The sequence below is a fragment of the Psilocybe cubensis genome, chromosome 10, assembly GCF_017499595.1.
Source record: "Psilocybe cubensis strain MGC-MH-2018 chromosome 10, whole genome shotgun sequence".
In the NCBI taxonomy this organism is placed as follows: Eukaryota; Fungi; Basidiomycota; class Agaricomycetes; order Agaricales; family Agrocybaceae; genus Psilocybe; species Psilocybe cubensis.
The window spans coordinates 684437-703589 of record NC_063008.1 but is presented as its reverse complement, the minus strand read 5'-3'; the positions used below and the strand labels follow the sequence as shown (position 1 = coordinate 703589).

General features: G+C 44.3%; 2 protein-coding genes across 2 annotated transcripts; one reads left to right on the top strand and one right to left on the bottom strand.

The window, feature by feature from the left end:
- Window positions 1–6280: 6280 nt before the first annotated feature.
- On the top strand, window positions 6281–7174 carry JR316_0010533 (uncharacterized protein; the record flags this gene model as incomplete). Its single annotated transcript, XM_047896200.1, has 2 exons — window positions 6281–6391; window positions 6854–7174. 2 exons carry the CDS (start codon window positions 6281–6283, stop codon window positions 7172–7174), a joined length of 432 nt encoding a protein of 143 aa, XP_047744245.1.
- A 174-nt stretch (window positions 7175–7348) lies between these two features.
- Window positions 7349–10052, bottom strand: JR316_0010532 (Transcription elongation factor SPT5; the record flags this gene model as incomplete). Its single annotated transcript, XM_047896199.1, has 5 exons — window positions 7349–8087; window positions 8136–8208; window positions 8494–9535; window positions 9600–9895; window positions 9968–10052. The coding sequence occupies 5 exons, from the start codon at window positions 10050–10052 to the stop codon at window positions 7349–7351; spliced, it is 2235 nt and encodes a 744-aa protein (XP_047744244.1).
- Window positions 10053–19153: the final 9101 nt, after the last annotated feature.

Here is a 19153-nt window from a genome sequence, read left to right as displayed (position 1 = left end):
TTGGATATGTAAGCGACCCATAAGTAAGAGCGCAAAGGTGTACAAGAATCCTCATTCGTCGTCGTAGGCGCCTATAATTAAAAGCCACCGACTCGAAGAAGCCGTCGGCAGTCGAATCGCCGTCATCAAAGCGCCGCTGGCTGATTACGTCGGACAGAGCTGGTCAAGCGCCGTTCCATTTCACTGATGTGAAAACAATGATGATGGGAAGGCTACATGTGGGAGACCGTGTCGAGACTCGCAACACTCCACCCTATTAAATATAAATTCGAAAAAGACGTTGAGATCTAGCTCTGCATATAGGCTCGGGTAACCAATAGTTCAAATGGAGTTCCAGGGTAAGAGTCGAAAAACGTGTGGGCGGGCAGTCGGTTGACGGACCCTAATCGATGCTGCGCTGAGTCGCTAAAGCCAGTGTACTCGGTAGACCACAGTCATGAATATAATACGTAGGCACTCTGGCCCCTGGCCTCGAAAATTCAAGACTATCTATCTACTCAGCGTAGGATATATCGTCGAAGCGAAGTGCTGAGGTAGTTCACTCTTCGACAACCGAACTGGAGTCCTCATAAATCACAACGTCGAGCAAAATGATCATGAAATAATGACGGTTGACTGACGATCCAGGCAGCGCCCAGTAACGAGTGTTTTAAGATTTTTTTTGGTTCTTGGGTTATATTATCGTCCGCTTCAGGGAATTATCCAGCTCGTCAAGGTGGGACATATATCATCATGAACTATAACGGCGACCATTGATTCTACCTACATGGGTAAACTGTAGTGGATATCCGACCTGTCCGAGGTCTATAAAGGATCCATTACATCTCCAAGAAGAAGAAACGCATACATATTATTGTACTTCCATATCTCCTCACTCAGAATTATGACTTCTCTCTCATCATCTCTGATGTACATTAAAACTGGGACCATCCTTGATATCTCGTAGTGTCAAATATGTATCTCAAATTATGCCTATATTAATGTATCAGTAATACTTCATCATCAACATCATCTTCCGAAAACCCCAGTATATGCGCTTGATCGCTCCTTCATTCAAAGTGACATTGGCCATTTCGAAGCTCTTCCCTGGCAACACAACCGCAGCGCAGGGGTCCAAACAGCCTTTACACAGCGGTGTTCATACTGCACATCGTCTACTAGCTTCAATCCACCTGGCAAATTCTCTGCATTAACCATGAGATCCCATTAACCATTCAATTGTATCTGCCTATTCCTGTGCACTGGCGCATCATCCCAGAATATCCGATGATCCCACATACCGCCTCGATGATAAATCGCGTCCTGATCTCAGAAATGCTTCCTCCCGGCTGTCTCTCAGGATAAGTTACTATTACATATTACAACAGTGCCGATTGCAGCACATGCTACCCATTCATCTTTCAGATACAAATAACAACAACGATCTTCCATCATCCACCCCGGTCCTGATTCTAACTGCCAGTAAAACAGACATAATGAGTTGGATGCGCGTTTCCTAGGAGGCAGGAAAGATCTTGGCGTGCACAGTCACTTACAAAATGCGGGGAAGCGAAAAAGCATTTTCACTGTAACAAATGTTGTAATCCACTGGCGTTTCGGAATCATAGAGCCGCAATCAACATGAAAGAATTTGATCTTCTACACACAAACTTGAGTTGAGGGCCGTTGCTTCGCACGGCGATACGAGTCCTTGATTTCCCTCACCCTATGATAAGATTAGATACTGATATCATCATATTGTATAATATAAATAAGAACATCATAAACATTACGTAAATATTTATGTTAAGTTGCGTGTACTGTAAACGCCAGTTCAATCGTCGAATCTAGGCTGCTTCAAATTACTCCAATCCCATCTTTCGCGATCCCATGAAGGAGGCCTGGTGATAACGTCAGGATGACATCGTACAGTATACTGATCCATCAAATTCTGAAAATCTGTATTTGCATTATAATTAGACAGTGTAGAGTACGAATTCGTGTTTGGGAAACCTACAGTTGCCTTTGCTAGTTACTATCAGCCTCGTTGACGGTAGTTGAAATGGCTCTTTCATCGATAGTGAAGTTGATGAGGCTGTCTCTTGAATTGAGTTGCTTGAGGTTATTGGCCGTGGAGGCACTGATTCTGTCATCGACCTCGCTGACGACTTTGCCCGACCGTTGCAGTTACTCTTTTTCCGTCTGTTGATTTGAATTTTTGAACGGCTCTACACAATGTATGTTAACGAAAATTAAAAGTGTCCTTAATGATGGTTCGCACTCACCTTGTGGTTATTCGAATGTCTCGTAAAATCGCATCTCTTGAGATGCTTTGTCCAATGTTGAGGGTCGAAGGGCCATTTCTTCGACAGTAATATGCTCTTCCCGCAACTTTTACACTCCACTGAGTTCTCAGTGACCGATGCTGCCAAGGGGTCACTCAGTAGGGCGTTACGCCTTGCGATAGCTCTTTTGTAGGAACTACTTTCCGTAGCGTTGTCGTGCAAGACGTCCATGTAGAAGTAGAACTTCGCTAACCAGATGTTTGGTCGTTGACATATGCAAGCACGTGCTACGTAGGCTTTTGAAGTCCGACGCGATGATATCGTTGCCTGCACCGATGGGGCGTGCATACAATCGATGTTATGGAGCGGTCGTTAGTTTGCGCGGTCGTGTTTTGGTATACCGTTGATGTAAGGCAGTGACAGTTCTCCTGAATTTTTTTTTTTCAAGGTTAACGTGGAGGCGTTTCAATCAACAAGACAGCGAGGAGCAATTCACCTCGCCACGATATTTTCCCCATATCTGTTAAACTGGGTGGATGTTCGAAAGCATGATTTTGTCAGACCTGTGTCAACAGATGTTGAGATAAGCTGTATATTATATGGGCCGAGGTTAGCACGTAGAACAAACTTCGTTTTGACGCCTTCAGTGAATGCAAACGCACATTCCGTTCAGGCGTGCAACAATCCTCCCGTTGCCCGTTCAACTCATTAACTTTCTGTTAATTCGTAGTACAGTATATGTTCTGAAGGATAGACAGCCAACGTGCTGTCAACCGGCTTCGGTGAGGGTCCGTTTATTTTCGTTCGTTCGATCTCAGTCCAAGCTCGTCTACAGTCAGGAGTGTGAGTATACATCGACTTTCACCGTGCAATCGGTCTCTCACCTGAATCAATGTATTCCAGACAACTAATATCGATTATACCCGTTGTACCGTATTCTCTCAGTAGTGCATCGAGGGGATTCGGTCATGTTATAGTGTCTCATACCACTCGATACAAGTTTGACCGCAGTAGACCGTTGACGGAAATGAAGAAAAGTGACTGGTATCGCATGGTTTCCACCCTAAAAGTTGCTTGAGGTTATCAGTGGCGCAACAATCTAAGAGGGGGAAAGTTGTTTGGGTGCTACTTACTGTCAGGATTCTTTTGTATTGATAGAGAGGCGTACCGCCCAGACCGTCGAGGGCACTTTGAAAATTGTTGATCACACTGCATTTATAAGTCAGTTGACTCTCAAATACTTTGGCATAAAACTAAACGACTTCATGTTGCATTGCGTCAGAAACCACGGAGTGTACGGAAGAAGATCATAGCAGGATGTGAATGGAATATAGGAGACATAGAGGAGTGTACGCAATGCACACAACAGAACCCCGGAAGCGGACTGAACAGGCATGTGATCTACCAAAATACCTACTGTCCACTTCCGTTACTCAGAACTGCTTACAGGTGTTACCTTTGTTTCACATTTGCTAATGGCCGTACAATTGTGTGCACTAGAGGAATGTGCGTCTTCAACAGGCAACAGTGCCCTCATCAGCACGCAGTCCTTCTACCTCGCACCTTCAGTACACTCCATCCAATGATACTCTTCACCACAAAAGATTCGCCCGCTCCCTCATCCTCCAACTTCTCCAACCATAGTTGATCAACAGCTCGTAACCGTATGAAGAGGATGGAAGAATGTACCGTGATGCCTGTGTTACCGTGAGTGTCAATGTATCCTCTGAAATATACTTTCATTTGAGTGCTCGTGTCTCTTTGCACCATCCATCCACCTTGGTCAACGTCTTTACGACAAACGAACGGATAGGTGCGAGACTGTGAGATTAATTGCCGTCTGCTAGGCGCTCGTGAGTTTCACCCTATATTGTCAACATAGCATGGCACTCACATACAAATAGAGATCCGGGTTCGATCAACCAGTCCGCAACACACTTACTCATACATTGTCGGTGCACACCTAACTGGGACAACGTCAATAGACGCACCGACATATAGCATAGAAAATGCGGTCCGACGGACGTTAGCGCGTGTATTGGTTTGGAATTCAGCAACCGTGCAACCTCAAATCACCCAAACAGAGATGGATCAAAGTTTCTTTGTACACCGCCTACTCTTCAACCCATCCAGTTTCCGTAAAAAACTGCTTAAACGGGAGTCGGTGTTTGCAATGTGGCACGTCGAGCGTACTGTCGTGAGTTTCAATGTGTTCATAGACCTTCGTCCGAGACATGCTGAAAATGGATGGGTCGTCTAACTTCAGCAAAAAAACACAAGACATTTACAACGCATGGGACGCGAGATACGGATTAAGACGGCGTCTGGCCAACTGTTAAACGCTAAAGTCTGTATGACTTGCTGTGTATCCACCGTATAGTTTCGCACTCACAATAATAGGTAGTTCCAATAAGAGGTGTATACAACACGATACGACCCGGCATGTTGGAGAAGTTGAAATTCCTAGATCAAAGTTGTATTCCATGGTACGTACCCATATTTGAAATGTCTAAATGCGGTGGCTTAATGCAAAATCTGCAGATGTTATTAGTTGGCTTCGTACGTTGTCAGTTTTTTTTTTTTTACGTGTTCGTGAAGGAATCCCAAGTAAGTCTAGAGAGGGTGATACAAATAACGTGAAAAGACTTACCTCTGTGTCAGTACTTCAACATGATAGTCCGCCTCTTGACTATGGACATTTATTGGGGTCTTTGTATCTGCGGTGTAACGTCAGGCAATACAATTGCGCGCAACAGGGCACTTCAATGGACCAAAATCATTATGCCACACCTATGAACCATACACCAGCATATAAATGCGCTTAAGAATAAACCATACCTACGTCGTAGGTTTGTTTCGAACAGGCTATCCGAGCTGAACGAGTATTCAAGATGACCTATATCAAACAAAGCGTTTCCGTAGCACCTGCACCGCATCGAGTGTGACTGATATGGCTTGTAGTGGTTCGTTCGGATAAATATTCGTTTGGAGGTCGATGCAGAGTCTGAGTCTGTTCATGTCGGTATCAAGATGGCCTTCGTATCGATGACCTGGGCGATTCGGGTGAGTCTTCGACACCTGGCGATACTCTCGATTATGACACTTATCTCAACTCCTAGCAACGGACACCATATACCAGAATGCCGTTGTATATTGGACAACATCTCAGGTAGGTCGCCTGGTGTAAAGTTAAAGTTTATCATGTCCAGAGTCATGCGCGTATGACATCGTAAGCTTTTATATCCTGATTATGTTTGAAATTTACTCACCATCGCCTACAAGAGGGCGTGATATCTGTCTCGGCTTTCATTCAATCATGGCTTCTCATGGTCTACAGCGTCTGAGTCGCTGATTCGATGTTGTAGTAGCCCGTAAACAGCATTATCAGCCAATGTTCGCTTGTCCGATTTCCGTTTGGAGCCCGCGCTCTGAATGCCGAACAATCCGTGACCAGCGACGAAAGTCCATATATGGTGGCCTTCCCATTTTCCATTTGCCACGTAATTTGTATCCCGCCAACTTCTTACCATCACCTGCATCTGCGGCCCCTCAAAACCAGCGAACAAAGAATGGACGTAAATATAGGTAAGGCAGCATTCTTCGTAAACCTTTTCTAACAACAAACTAACGAACTTATTTGTTTCCTCTTTATTTTACAGTCGCAGCATACGGATTGGCTTTCAGCCATGCCTTGGCCATTTTTTTGGTCGTCTTCAGGCTCATTATCAGGCGGTGCGACAAACGGTGTTGGTACGACGATGGGCTGGCGGCTGTGGCTGTGGTTGCAGACTTTGTCATTGCCCTCACATTGTTTAAATTGGGTGCGTTGTGATACTTTTTTTTTTTTTTTTTTTCTTTTTGTAGCCAGTCTTTTTTTATTTTACATTGATTGACATATATCATGGGGTTGCTATGTATAGCCATCGACACACCTACCGCCCTTCCTGTTTCCTACCGAGTCGAACTATTTGCGTTCTTTATAGTTTTGTGGTGCGTAGTCACTTTCCACAACAAGCATGGCCACTTATTACTACGAATGCGCTGTCCAGGGTCTCCCGCGCCAGTATAGTGCTATCACCGAATCGACTGCACAAGGCCAAACAACTCCGTGTATTATGGGGCTGGCTGTACGCTGTCATATTCATCGCAATCGGCATTATCTTCTCCACTTTCGCCATATTTGTGTGCAAGGTCAACACCGATTGCAAGTCGGATACTGTGTGTCCATGCCAACCACCTTACATTCTGCTGTTGTTTTCTCTTATAGGTAAGTCACACTTCATCTAATCGACTGCCCATTGCTGACTGCTATATAGCTGAACTCATTGCTGATATCTTGATTATTCGACGAAGCTGGACTATACTAATAGTAGAAACCCGCGTGTCCTTTTTCAGACTGACGCACCGTTGGCGTGCCGTCGCGTTAGGTTACAACAGCAGCGTTTTCATAATGCTGTCCAGCGCCGTGTGGTTCGGGATTTACGTCAAGTTAGCTCAACAATATCCAATGTTAGTTGTGTATGCATTAAGCGCTACTGTGAGTTCTTTATCTACACCATCATCTACAACATTGCTTCATTCTGCCTCAGGCCCTCGTGTCCTTATTGGCCATCAATGTGCCCGTCATCACGGGACCTCCAAGCAACAAAGGTCGTCGCACCCGCCTTCCAGTTGCGGGGCAAGACGTCATTCAACTAAATCGTCTCCAACCAACCACCGCTGCAGGACATGATGTTATTCAACACAATCGTCTCCAACCGATGACCGATGCGGTAAATCACGAAACATTGGCAAATATAGCAGAGGCAGTGGATCGCAACGCTTCCAAGATATACAGTGACAAAGATTCAGGCAAGGACATACAGTTTAGGGCGCCCAATAATTCTGTGGAAAGTTTGTTCGACGACTAGTAAACCGTATGCCAGTGCATGGTATCAATCCACACAATTAGCGCAGTCGATACATGAATGTTCAGTGTTATATAGATAGTTGCATGCTATATATATATTTTATAACTCGTTGATGAGGATGTCTGTATTGGTTACATTGTAGAGCATACAACACATATGACATACAGTAAACAATTATGGCAAATGAGTACTAATGTAAATATCGTGTTCGTGTCTCATCTGATTCCGATTAGCATTCTTTCTCTTTTGAGTTTCATAGGCCACACAACAATTTTCGGTTGGCGTCAATAGCTCGCCATCCACTATTTGATCAGCTCCTCGATCAGTGGGCAGTACTTGTTTGACCACCAATACCACGCCATTGGTATCCTTCCTAGAATGCACACGTCTGACGCATTTACCCGCGTGTTCTCCTTCAATGATGGCTAATAACCCAAAGTCGTGCTTGATGGTAGGATGTTTGGGCTTTATATGGGTCGATTCAATCCGTAACGTCCGCTTCGAATTGGGTGTAAATCGCATCATGCACAGCTGCCCATCCACGTCCTCCTGAACGATTACAAACAACGGAGAAACGTGTCCATCGACGGTTGCCTCTTCCACCGTCAAAGGAACTCCAATCAGCTCTCGTTTCAACAAAAGATTACAAGGAGTGGTTAAAGATGCAACGTTGGTACCGTCGCTTGAATTTACGACGACGGTTCCTATGCTAATGCTTGTTAAATCTTCTGAATGGTCAGATGGATCCCACGCAGGCGAGGTGTCCTCAATAGTATCAGGCAATGGTGTATGTCTGCCACTGTCAGCGCTTTCAGTTCCTGTGGTTATTATGATCGATGGGTTGGCGAAGTTACGAGACTGGTGGACAGCGTTCGAATCATACGTCTTCGACAGGCTTAGAGGCTCAAAGGTACTACAAGCCGTGAGCGCGAGTACAAATCGGTAAATGAAATACGCTTACCTGTATTCCAGTACGTCGTCTCTGTTCAAAACAATTTTCTTGAAGGGATTCGACGGATCATATCGAGTCGGCTCTACAACTAAACGCAACTCAGGTTGACCTGTTCTTGGGCTTACGGACTGTAGTACCTCGGCGACAATGCCGATTAAGCCTTTGAACGTATGATGTACCTTGCTCACTATCACAGTTACACCTTTCCAACGATGATATCGGGTCGTGTGTGATGTTGGGATAAGCGCGAGGAGCGATGAAGGCTGACATGTCGTCGCATCTCCCAGAGAAACGAAATTCCTGTGCATATATATAATCTGAGATGTATGCATGAGCCAGAGTATATATACGGTTAAATGACAAATACTTGCCTCCAACATCGAGTCGGCTGTATTGATTTGCTGGTCTTTTGTAGTGCCTTGCTTATCGATTAGTTGTATTTCATCTCCCTTGATGTCCACGACCCAACCCGATCGTCCAGCATTAACGCCAGCGTCAACCCCTACGTAATCCCCTATTTCGAAATGTTTTAAGATGTCACTCCATACGGTGCGTATTGTTGTCAACAGCTGGGTCGTAGTTGTATCAACTCTGTGGATTTCAGTTTCGTTGTAATGTTGACCAGTTTCGTCATGGTCGCAGCCTTTGTTGTATATATCGACATCGACCATATTATCGTCGTCGGCTTGCGCAATGACTCCGAGCCAACCTGTAGATCTCATTACCACCCATTCCATGGTTCGCATGATCCATTCCTTTGGCTTTGGTATCGGCGCGTGATGGAGTGCGGGATGCCCACTCATACAAAATGATGTATACGTCACGTAACTCAGACCTTCACGACATGAGGCAACGTGTCTGGGATCGTAGTCCACCCGGGCCAAACCATGCTCAAAGATCAGATCACCTACGCGATAGACAGATGCTCTGCCTGATTCTATGTATAAATGAGAGTTACGAAGGCCTGTCGGATCGAATAGCTTAGGCGCGGGCACCGCAGTGTATGTCTTCCGTTTACGAGATGACTTCGTTTTGGTGGACACGTACTCGTAACGGGGGATCATAAGCATTGACACCCCCCACGATCCTTTCGAAACGACAAAGCCTACATCGCCTTTGTATACACCTCGTTTAACCTTGAGCCATTTTCCGACCGATAGGTTCGTAATGTCCCCTCCCATGTACAACAGTTGCTGAGCCTCATTCTTATCGATCGGACTCAGGAGCACGTCCGTAGTTTTTACGATGATGCCGGGCGATCTTTTGATAAGGTCAATCATAGGCTGATCCATCAAACATTCCAAGTATATGTATCCATGTACAGAACTGCGTGAAAACGCGGACCGAATATGATGTTCTCGGCGCGAGTTTTTGAGTAAAGAAGCGACCGCGATTTCTTCGTATCCGACCTTACGTATTGTTCATCGATATGGTTGGCAACACACAAATTTAATTCGATGGTATTAAACTTACTTTACATCCAATCCTCCATGTAGGATAGTCCGTGGGCAGATTTTCGAAGCCCGAATCAGTGTTTCCGTGCGGTGACAAAACAGTAGGATTGTCAGCGTTTGAATACAATGGTTCCACACCCCGGTACATATCAGAGGCGGGCAGTGAGTGAGATCTACCACGTGTTCTCTCTTCAATTTGTTGAATTACGAGGGCCAGTCGGTCTCTCTTTGTAACAGGAATGGGTTTGTCCATTGCCACAGATGATGAACCGTCACAATCTTCATGGGATTGAGTTCCGTCGTCGATGAAGCATTCTGCGAGTAAATTTGGTTTATCTCGTATGTTGGAATGACATGAGACTGAGTAAAACGAAATATTATGCGCACCAAATTCGTCAGATTCGGCTGAACCATCCTCTGAATCTCCGTGATCGACATTCGCTTCTAAGTCCAAGAATGGGTTGGGAGCCATAGGTAGTCTAAAAAGAAGCAGAAAAAAAATTAAAAATTTGCCGTTTATATGTATAGCATTGCGTGAGTAGATATAGACATACTAAAGCAACGACTCTGCAAAGCAGTCGCTGACAGGTTTAAGGTGTTCTTCAAAATGAACTATCGATTTGAACACATTTAGAATACCATCAATATTTCTATCATATATCGTAATATAACCTACAGCCTAACAAATATTGTATATTAGCCTTGAAGATACGAATACTGGTACGATGTGGCAGCAAATGACAACGTCGAAAAAGGTGTTCAAGTCGGATAGGCACAGTTCTTAAACAGAGCGGTGAACGAAATTTCGGCAAGTTCCGATATCCCTTTGATGCGAAGGTATTAAAGGAACATGTACGACATTCTCCCACGCTTTTGGATCGTCCTTTCAACCACACGATGCTCGATGCAATGTAGTCTATGGGTTCAGATTATACAGCTGAGTCTAATAGACTGATACGCTGCGACACTATCGAACGATAAATACCATACTGATATGAATATAAACAGTTGTTATCTGAGCATGTATCAACTGAGGCCTCCATAACCATAAAACACTTTGGATAAATTTTCATCTTATTCCCTCGCGTAAATAGCATACAATGCATGTTTCAAGTTTCCCCCATTTACGGAAATGCGTAGCCATTGAGATACATCATTAACAAGGTCATGAACATTACCCTCCTTTACGCATCTATTTCCAGTAGTAATGCCGTCGTGGAACCACACGTCCCCTTGCAGGTCAACATACCGAGAAACAAAATGATGTTGCCCGCCGTAGACAACCCCAGTAAGCTTATACTCTACGTTGAAACTATCCGATTTGAACATAATATCAGGGTTTATAGCAAACCGTGGCGAGCATATATCCACTGTCATAATGTAAGGTAATCGTTCAACCTTATGGCATAGCGACATATATACGATATGCTGATTTTGTGCACACGAAGGGCAATTCTTCGAACTCAATCGTTGAGCATCGCTCAGGTTAAAACCTAAACTGTCTGAAATAGAAGACACCTCCTGGGAGTCGTCGTGGAAAACGCCAGTGCGTGCCACACTTATATATTCGCCTAGTCGCATTACGGGTCTTTGGTCATTGTAGCCGCATTTACTGCACACGAGAACAGACATTCCAGAAGATCGCTGGCCCATCACAGCGGTCATAACTCTGTCAATGTATGTCATATTTGGACCCATAGGAAAATCAAGCGGGCTGCGTGAGTGCATATCGTTTCTGACGTCGTTTCGTGCGCTCTCTAGAGAAATTGATCCATTCTGCACAAGTGCGAATTGTCCGCTGAGTCTGTCTAATAACGGTGTCAAATCACTGAATCTATTGGTCCACATCTCAGGTGCACTTATCCATAGGTTATATAACACGGTAAAGATGGAGTCGTAACTGCAACTGTAGTTGTCCGCGTCCCACTTTGTACCTACAGGTAGGACCGCAAACTCGGAGGGTGTGCTTAGCAACATTCGTTTCCTCGGTCCTATACAGTCTGAGCGAATTGGTTGGCGCTTATTGCGCTTATCTTTTGCCCTGTCGGTGACAATTGCCTTAACACTGTTGAGAGACCAGGTGCCGTCCTTTTCCGGAGTTCTGATAAGCTGCTTTGATGAAGAGACTGCCAAGGTAGGATGCCAGTCTGTACCAATGGATTGCGATACGTCGAGAAGCATGAAAGACCGAATTGTCGGATTCCTTAATCCATGCAACACGCCGTCTGGAAGCTGTCCATTGTATTTCATGGTGGTGATATGATCTAATATATTGAGTTCACGGAATTCCTGGCGCAGGTGCCCACTAATACCCTTTGTAATCTTAGACGCATCGAATCTACCGAGTAAGATGGTACCACTGGCGTTCGAACTTCTAGATACACAGGTGTAATAAGACGAATGATCCTTACAATGATCTAAATGTATCAAGTTATAATCTCGCGTCTTACCTTGAGACGAATAATCGGTCATGGCAAAATTGGGCAGCACTAATACCTGCTGGCGGTTTACATTGATTTTTGTGCCAGACTTGAGAGTACATGTTACTCGAGACGACGTTCGCGTAAGTGGAACAACATTAACAGGCAAGTCAGCTAATGATACAGGGTTCGGCGGTCTGATTAATTCCACGAACAGCGTATCAAGTACAGGTCTACCAAACGCACCAACAGAAGATTCCCATCCTACGACGACAGCCTCCTGTCCTTTAGTGATACACAACTCTGTGGCGTCGTTATGCCGTATCATAACTGGCAGACCTACGCACAGAGAAAGTTTTGCTGGCACTTGTTCGCTAGAACAGGCGCTGCGACCCCATAGGGCTTCCTGAAGACGCTGGGACATCTTTGTCTGTTTGGTTGCTTTAGACGATCCTGATGGTCGTCCGCGAGGCCTGCGAGTTTCTCCTTCTTGTGTACCCAGACTATCGACAGAGAAAAAATGATGCAATGTACGTCCGCTCTCTTTAGCGTATCTTGCGATGCCCTGCTCATTGAACCTATCCTTTTGATTATTCCACGCAGTGATAACAGATACGTTGCGAAAAGCAGGGTCAGTCAATATAGGTTTACCTTCAATAGTCGTCAGTTTAGAAGCTAACCTTGACTTGAGGAACGATATATCAGCGTCTGTACAGGCGGCATACCGCATGTTTTCAAGTGCAGTGCGCAACTTTGCGTCTTCCTCAGTCTGCGTTTTTTGTCTCATGTTTTGTTTTAGAATAACGACAGTCGTGAATTGGTGCCAGAATATCTTGCCTAGAGTAGCTTCTTGCTCGGACACCTTCATGCGAGCGTCTTGCGTATGTTTAATGGAAGGACTATAAAAGGGGAGATTACCTACCGGCGGTAGCTGAGCGAAGTCACCAGCTAAGATCATTGATATACCTCCGAACAGTGTATCGTCGTTAAACACTTGTGACAGACGTCTACTAATGGCATATAAATCCCTCGACGACAGCATAGATATTTCATCAATAAAGATATACTTGACACCCTTTAATCGAGCTCGTACGTCATTTATTACTGCGACTTCGTTTTTTGAAAAGTCTTGACCACGATCCGACTTGGACCGTATTCCTAATACACTGTGATAAGTAGATCCGTTGAGGAGTGCAGCAGCGGTACCTGTGGGTGCGAGAACCACAAATCGGTGAGATTCGCCTCTCGACTCAAACATATGAATGATAGATTTGATCACTTGACTTTTGCCAGTACCCGCCCATGCCACCGAGATGCATCCTCAGCTGACCAGGCGACAGCAAACTAGCGTGATTGGCAACAATACGGAAAGCCCTTTCCTGTTCCGTATTCAAGGTGAAATCGGCGACTGTAGAATCTACTAACACATTATGTTCCATTTGCTTTGCCTTGTACGACCTGAGCAGATAATCCGAAGAAACTACTTTGACGTCATTAGTAGACTCTTCGTTGGAAATATGAATGTTTGTTATATCATCTGAGGGATCTGAAGGCACGTAACCGGACAACTTCTGTTTAAACAGTCTAATTTTTTCAGCTTTTATTAGAGATGCCCAGCTCGTATGCGTCTTGTATTCAGCAGGCCTGAACATGCTGACTTCTTGACATGTAACATCGCTAGAGGCGTTAGAAAACAATCCTGCAGATTGTATGATGCCATCTACTTCTCGCTTTAACAACACCTCTCTGCGGTATGCCTCACCAATCTCTTCATAATCTAAATGATCTTCACCGAATTCAAGGCCGACAAAGTCGTTGTATTGATCGTCGAGACCGCAACCATCAGGATAGAGTTCATCCGTGTAAACATCTTGTTGTTCTCCGTCTTTCCTTCTTAACTGTGCGTGAAAATCGTCTCTGTCGTCTAAACATTCATATCGCAGATTAAAGTTATCCATTAGTTTCAACTGTCGGTCGGAAAAAGCGTAAATGGTGAATGCATGTTCCCAAGTCTGATGCAATGATTTCAAATCTAACCCAGACCTCCAAGGTTTGAACAAGGTCAGCATACTGCAACAATAATACTCTCTGTCGCCTTTGTCGCGCCGTGGAAGGGGACCGCCTAGAAAATTGGGGACAATATTGTGCGCTCGGGATGAGTCACATTTGACTACGTGAGTGGAATAAAGAGGGTGCTCCTCAGTGAAACGTTCAAAACTTCTTTTGTTTATTTTAATATTTTTTCGCACACCGTCATATTTAACACGTTGATCAGAATCATCATCTGCAGGTATACCAAGACATGCATCAATGAAATCTTCCATCCCCCCGCCTTCACGTATGTCGGACGCATGATCATCTTCGAAGGTGAGTGTTTCACTACGCAAACGCTCCATTTCATTTTTAGTGAGCTTACGGCGCTCATAAGATCTAATCCAGTCGAATAGAGACATGTCTTCTTGAGTGACTGGGCGGTATTTATAATCATCTACATTACTAGAACCTACATAATGACCGTCATGTCGAGCTAATATAACTTTCTGTTCTTCATCTTCAGCATTTTCTAGATCCTCTACGGTAGGTAGGTGGGCGGCTTGGTCATCAGTGATACCGGATTTATGACTGCTCCTTGCGTCACTTACAAAACTTCTCCACCAAAAAGGTACAAAGGTATGATCAGTGTAATGATCAGGGTTGCCCAATAAATACAAGGAGGCCATCGGAGAACCTATCTCCATCTTAGAAGACAGAGAGTTGACAATTTTAAGCATCAACCTTCTGCCTGCGTCTTTACCTTCAATCTTGACATCGTCTTTAACTTTTTTTTCTTCACGTTCAAACACGTCATACATAGAGGTAAATATCTGATACGTTTTCAATGCGGGTTTGCTAATATAGTCTGATATATAATATATTATTGCTTTTATCGAAGTACCCGACAACAGACATGTCACGTCGGTATTACTTCTTGTGAGGTACGACAGCGGAAGAGTAAAGGTATTTAACATCGCTTCCAACTTTTTCAAAAATATGTGACCGTCGACGTGATCGACTTGAGACTGTTCGTACAGCCTTCGCGGAAATCGTGCTTTACAATTTCCATTCCAATCCAGGCAACCTTTCGGGCCCTTAGGCATATTTTTTATACCTTTTGATCCGTCAGGGTCATCAATTTGCTGACCGTATGAAACAGTGCATCTGTGCACATTGGACTTCAATATGATATCATCGACTGTAGTTTCGTAATTGTCCCACCATTCAGCATTAGAAATGCATGATGTGCAGTGGTCCGGACCATTGGAATCTTGACAAGCATGTTCTACCGGTATAGGGAGTGTTAGAGTCGGATCTGCGTAACTGGAATTTACAGCCTCGTCATCCTCTTGTATAATTGAATGAAGTCCATCAATTTCTTTGTCGTAAATATGTGGCACGCGGTCTTTAACAGTCTGCATGTTTCCTGTAAGAAATTCGCCTTGATGACAGCCTTCCAAATATGATAGAAGGCTCGCCTGAAATGCAGAGTCGTTGTTCATAATACGGTCACGGATTTGCTGTGGAGACAAGCAATTCTCAATCCATAGTAACATATGCAAATGTAAGGTGAGTCTTCCCTGCTGTTCTACCGTACCATAGTACGCTGAAGTTTTACCATACAAACCTCGATGAATATTGGATCCGACGCCTAGCACGTGTTTAATAAACAATTCAATTATGAGATGAAAAAAACGGGCAGCCGATACGGGATTCTGTGCAACCAGTCTATTCCTTTCAGAAGAAGGTAATATGTCTGGTGTAAAGGTCAGCTGTTCTTTGGCATAATATATTGATATAGGATGTCTGTTATCGGCAGGTGACAAGGTTATAAACCATATTGGGCAACCTTTGAAAGAAAGCAAAGACCATATCTCATTGCGCATATACTTTTTAGACGTGATTGACCCTTTAACATATCCTCCAACGTGGTCAAGATCATCTAAAAGTTTGTAACAGTCTTTCTCACTGTCTGTTTCAGGTGATACATGGTCCCCATTTACAAGACGAGAGGAAATGTCTTGAAGAACCGTTTTGTCTATAGAGAGCAATCTTTTAGATATCGCATCAAAATTACGGCGTTTTGCAACAAGAAAGCTACCAGTAACGCCACCTTTCAGTTGCTCGTGATTGAATGCAATAATAGGAAAATAAAGGTCGCGCTGGAAACGCTTATCATGGTGCATAAGCAGTATTCGCTTATGTTCTGACTCTGAAAGTTTACGCTTATGACAATGCTGACCTATTCCACCATAACCGTAAGGAAATAGCCAAGGGAACATCTGCGGATAGGCCTGAGGATTATCGTACATAGACTGCGGTTTTGGATCATGCCCAATAGCTAGCATTTTGCCTTCATTTTCTATGTGTTGCAAGGCTTTTGCCTTCAAAGCTTGTATGGACATATTGCCATAGTCTGTTCCACTCAAGCCATGGACAGTAAACGGACAAGGTCCGTCTACAGTTCCTTCATCTTCGCCTTCGTCGTGTAGACTCATTGTAGACTCCATACGATTAGTACCGTTGCGCTGTCTGTAGTCTACAGCTACGGGGACACCTATCAGCGGGTAAGACTGGAGATTTTTCTTGGATATTTCAAGATCAATATAATCCTTATGGTTAAGTTTCAACCATTCCAGAGCATCTGCGACCTTATTGCGACGCACTAGCATTGGACTACGCTTGAACTCTTCTTCCGTGGGTTGGGTTGGTCCTGTAAATATAAAGGCAAGTACCTCGTCAAGTTCTGGCTTTGAAGGAGGTAATTCATGATACACTTTCAGCGTTGGATTAGAGTACATGATGACATTTGCTGTCATTTTAGCCCGCCCAGAGGAAACTCTGACCAGACAGCGATTATGCCGAATGCGAGCAATCATCATGCGCTCTGCAAACGAAAGATCTTGCAGCTGAGAAGGTATTTTACCTAACCACAAATGATTTGCAAGCGAATGTCTCGGCACATGACCTTTTTTCAACGCAGCAGAGCAAGTATCGCATACATGGTTACATGCAGGATCGATCACAGGGCCCGGGATGTCCTTCACCGGGTCGTCAGGATGTAATCTCTCTACACGGGTAGCTCCCTCAACTGCGAGTATGTCAAGGGGATGATCAAACATAGACAAGTGAGTTAAATTATGCAAAGGCTGCAGCAGACCGCAGACCATGCAGCCTGCTTCCTCCAGTAGAGATGCAGATGAATCAGCGCAAAATCCATTGATGATTTCCTCTATCAGAAGCTTTGACGGTGGTTGTGGCGGAAACACATGGTCGTTTGAAGTGTGGTCAGAGTCTGATGTGGATACAAAAGCATCACCGTTGAGCATGTCAACATCGGAATTAGCAGATTCTGCGCCTGCCTGCCTCTGACGTTCTCGAGATGCTCGTTTATGTAGAACATTTTGGTTACGATTATGCATGATTGACTCTTCTGAATTGACTGTACTAGGTATTGCCTCAAAGATATATAAATGAGTGGAACATATACCACATTCATGACCATCTGTTAATTTTATCAGAGCAGATTCACAACGGCATACTGTATGTTGGTACACAGATGAAATGACCGTTCCTTCTCGTATTGAGTCATAGTGTACGCCACCATAACAAAGGAGTTAGGTGGAATCTCTCCGCGACGCCATCTAGGTAGCAATTCGTCTAACCGGTCGAGGTCAGTGTTGAAATTGAAGGCATGGTTACGTGAATCATATATGGGAACTAATATATGACATTGTCAGTGGTTTGAAGCACATACAATGTTGATAACTTACTAGTGTCGGTTGAATCCATCATGGTCTTGAACCTGGTGCTTGATTTAAGTGCTTTTCGGCTTCCTCCTTGGAGTTTGGCATCTTTCTGTCCAGAAAGTATGCCGGGTGTCCTAGGAGGTTTTGAAGGAGAGATTGATTCCCGCTCCGCTATTTGAGTGAGTGTCTGAGTGAGTACAAAAAGAAAAAAAAAACAAAGTAAGCATATGTGCCCACTGACATTTAACTCCCATAGTGCCAAAGGTGATTGCCTTATCACGGATAGAGGCTACCATAACCTGATGTCCGAACGCCATGCAAGCAAATCCAGCGAAGCGTTCCCACTCCTGGTGCATCATGTGACCAGACAAAAATTTGTTACACAGTCCTTTGGATATCGGCTCCAATAGATACGAATCGCGGGTGAGAATTGCACTCAGGCAGATAGCAGGCACCGAGTTGCACTGCAAAGTGGCACGCTTACGATCGTTTCCCATATACAGGATGCTGACGTCCAGAGGCGAAACCCGCGAAGGATTGATAAAGTTCTTGTTCCTTACAAAAGTCACAGCGTCATAAGCGTTTCTATATAACATAGTAGAGAGAGTAAGCAATACGCATCATTAAGTAAAGTATAGCAAAGGCTTTACGAAACTCACTCAAAATTCATCTCAGGGAAATTCTCACCGCAGAGAGAAAAAGAAACACAGTCGACTGGTGCCATGACATTAGGCGAGTTCCATTGCTTGAGAATACCATGCCTTGAAATAGTCAAAACAAAACATCGATTATCTTAGAAGGTAAAAACTTACTGAAGATTGGGAAGGTCAACGTAAGTGCTTTCTAAAAGACTATCTTGTAAATCTGTCTTCGTAACTTCGCATTTCTTCGGCAGATGTCTTAAGGTCAGACACAAATCAAGTCAGACAACAGATTGAAGATGACATATGGGTACGTTAACTTACTTGACCGAGAAGCGCATGGTATCCTCCATCAGAGCCGGCCCGTTCAATCCAAGACTGGGAGTTTTGTTCACAGGACCGGCAGGCACAACATCCTTGAACTTGCGGGGAACTCGAACTGGAGTGACAGGTGTAGGGGGAGCTTCAACAGCGGCATTGATTGGAACAGCTGTCAAAGAAGATTGAAACTGCACTTGTCGAGTTTTTGGCTGTTCAGAAAGACTGGCCATAACCACATCAGAATGCGCGTCGATAGATTTGGCACTGTTGAATAAAGGTAGATAAAGACGATCACATATATTGGCATGACGGATATTTACCTTATTACAGACGCCTTAAATTGAACAGGGGGGTCCAAAGTCGAATGTTCGGTTTTAAGAGCATCTGCTTCACTGTACTTTTCATACG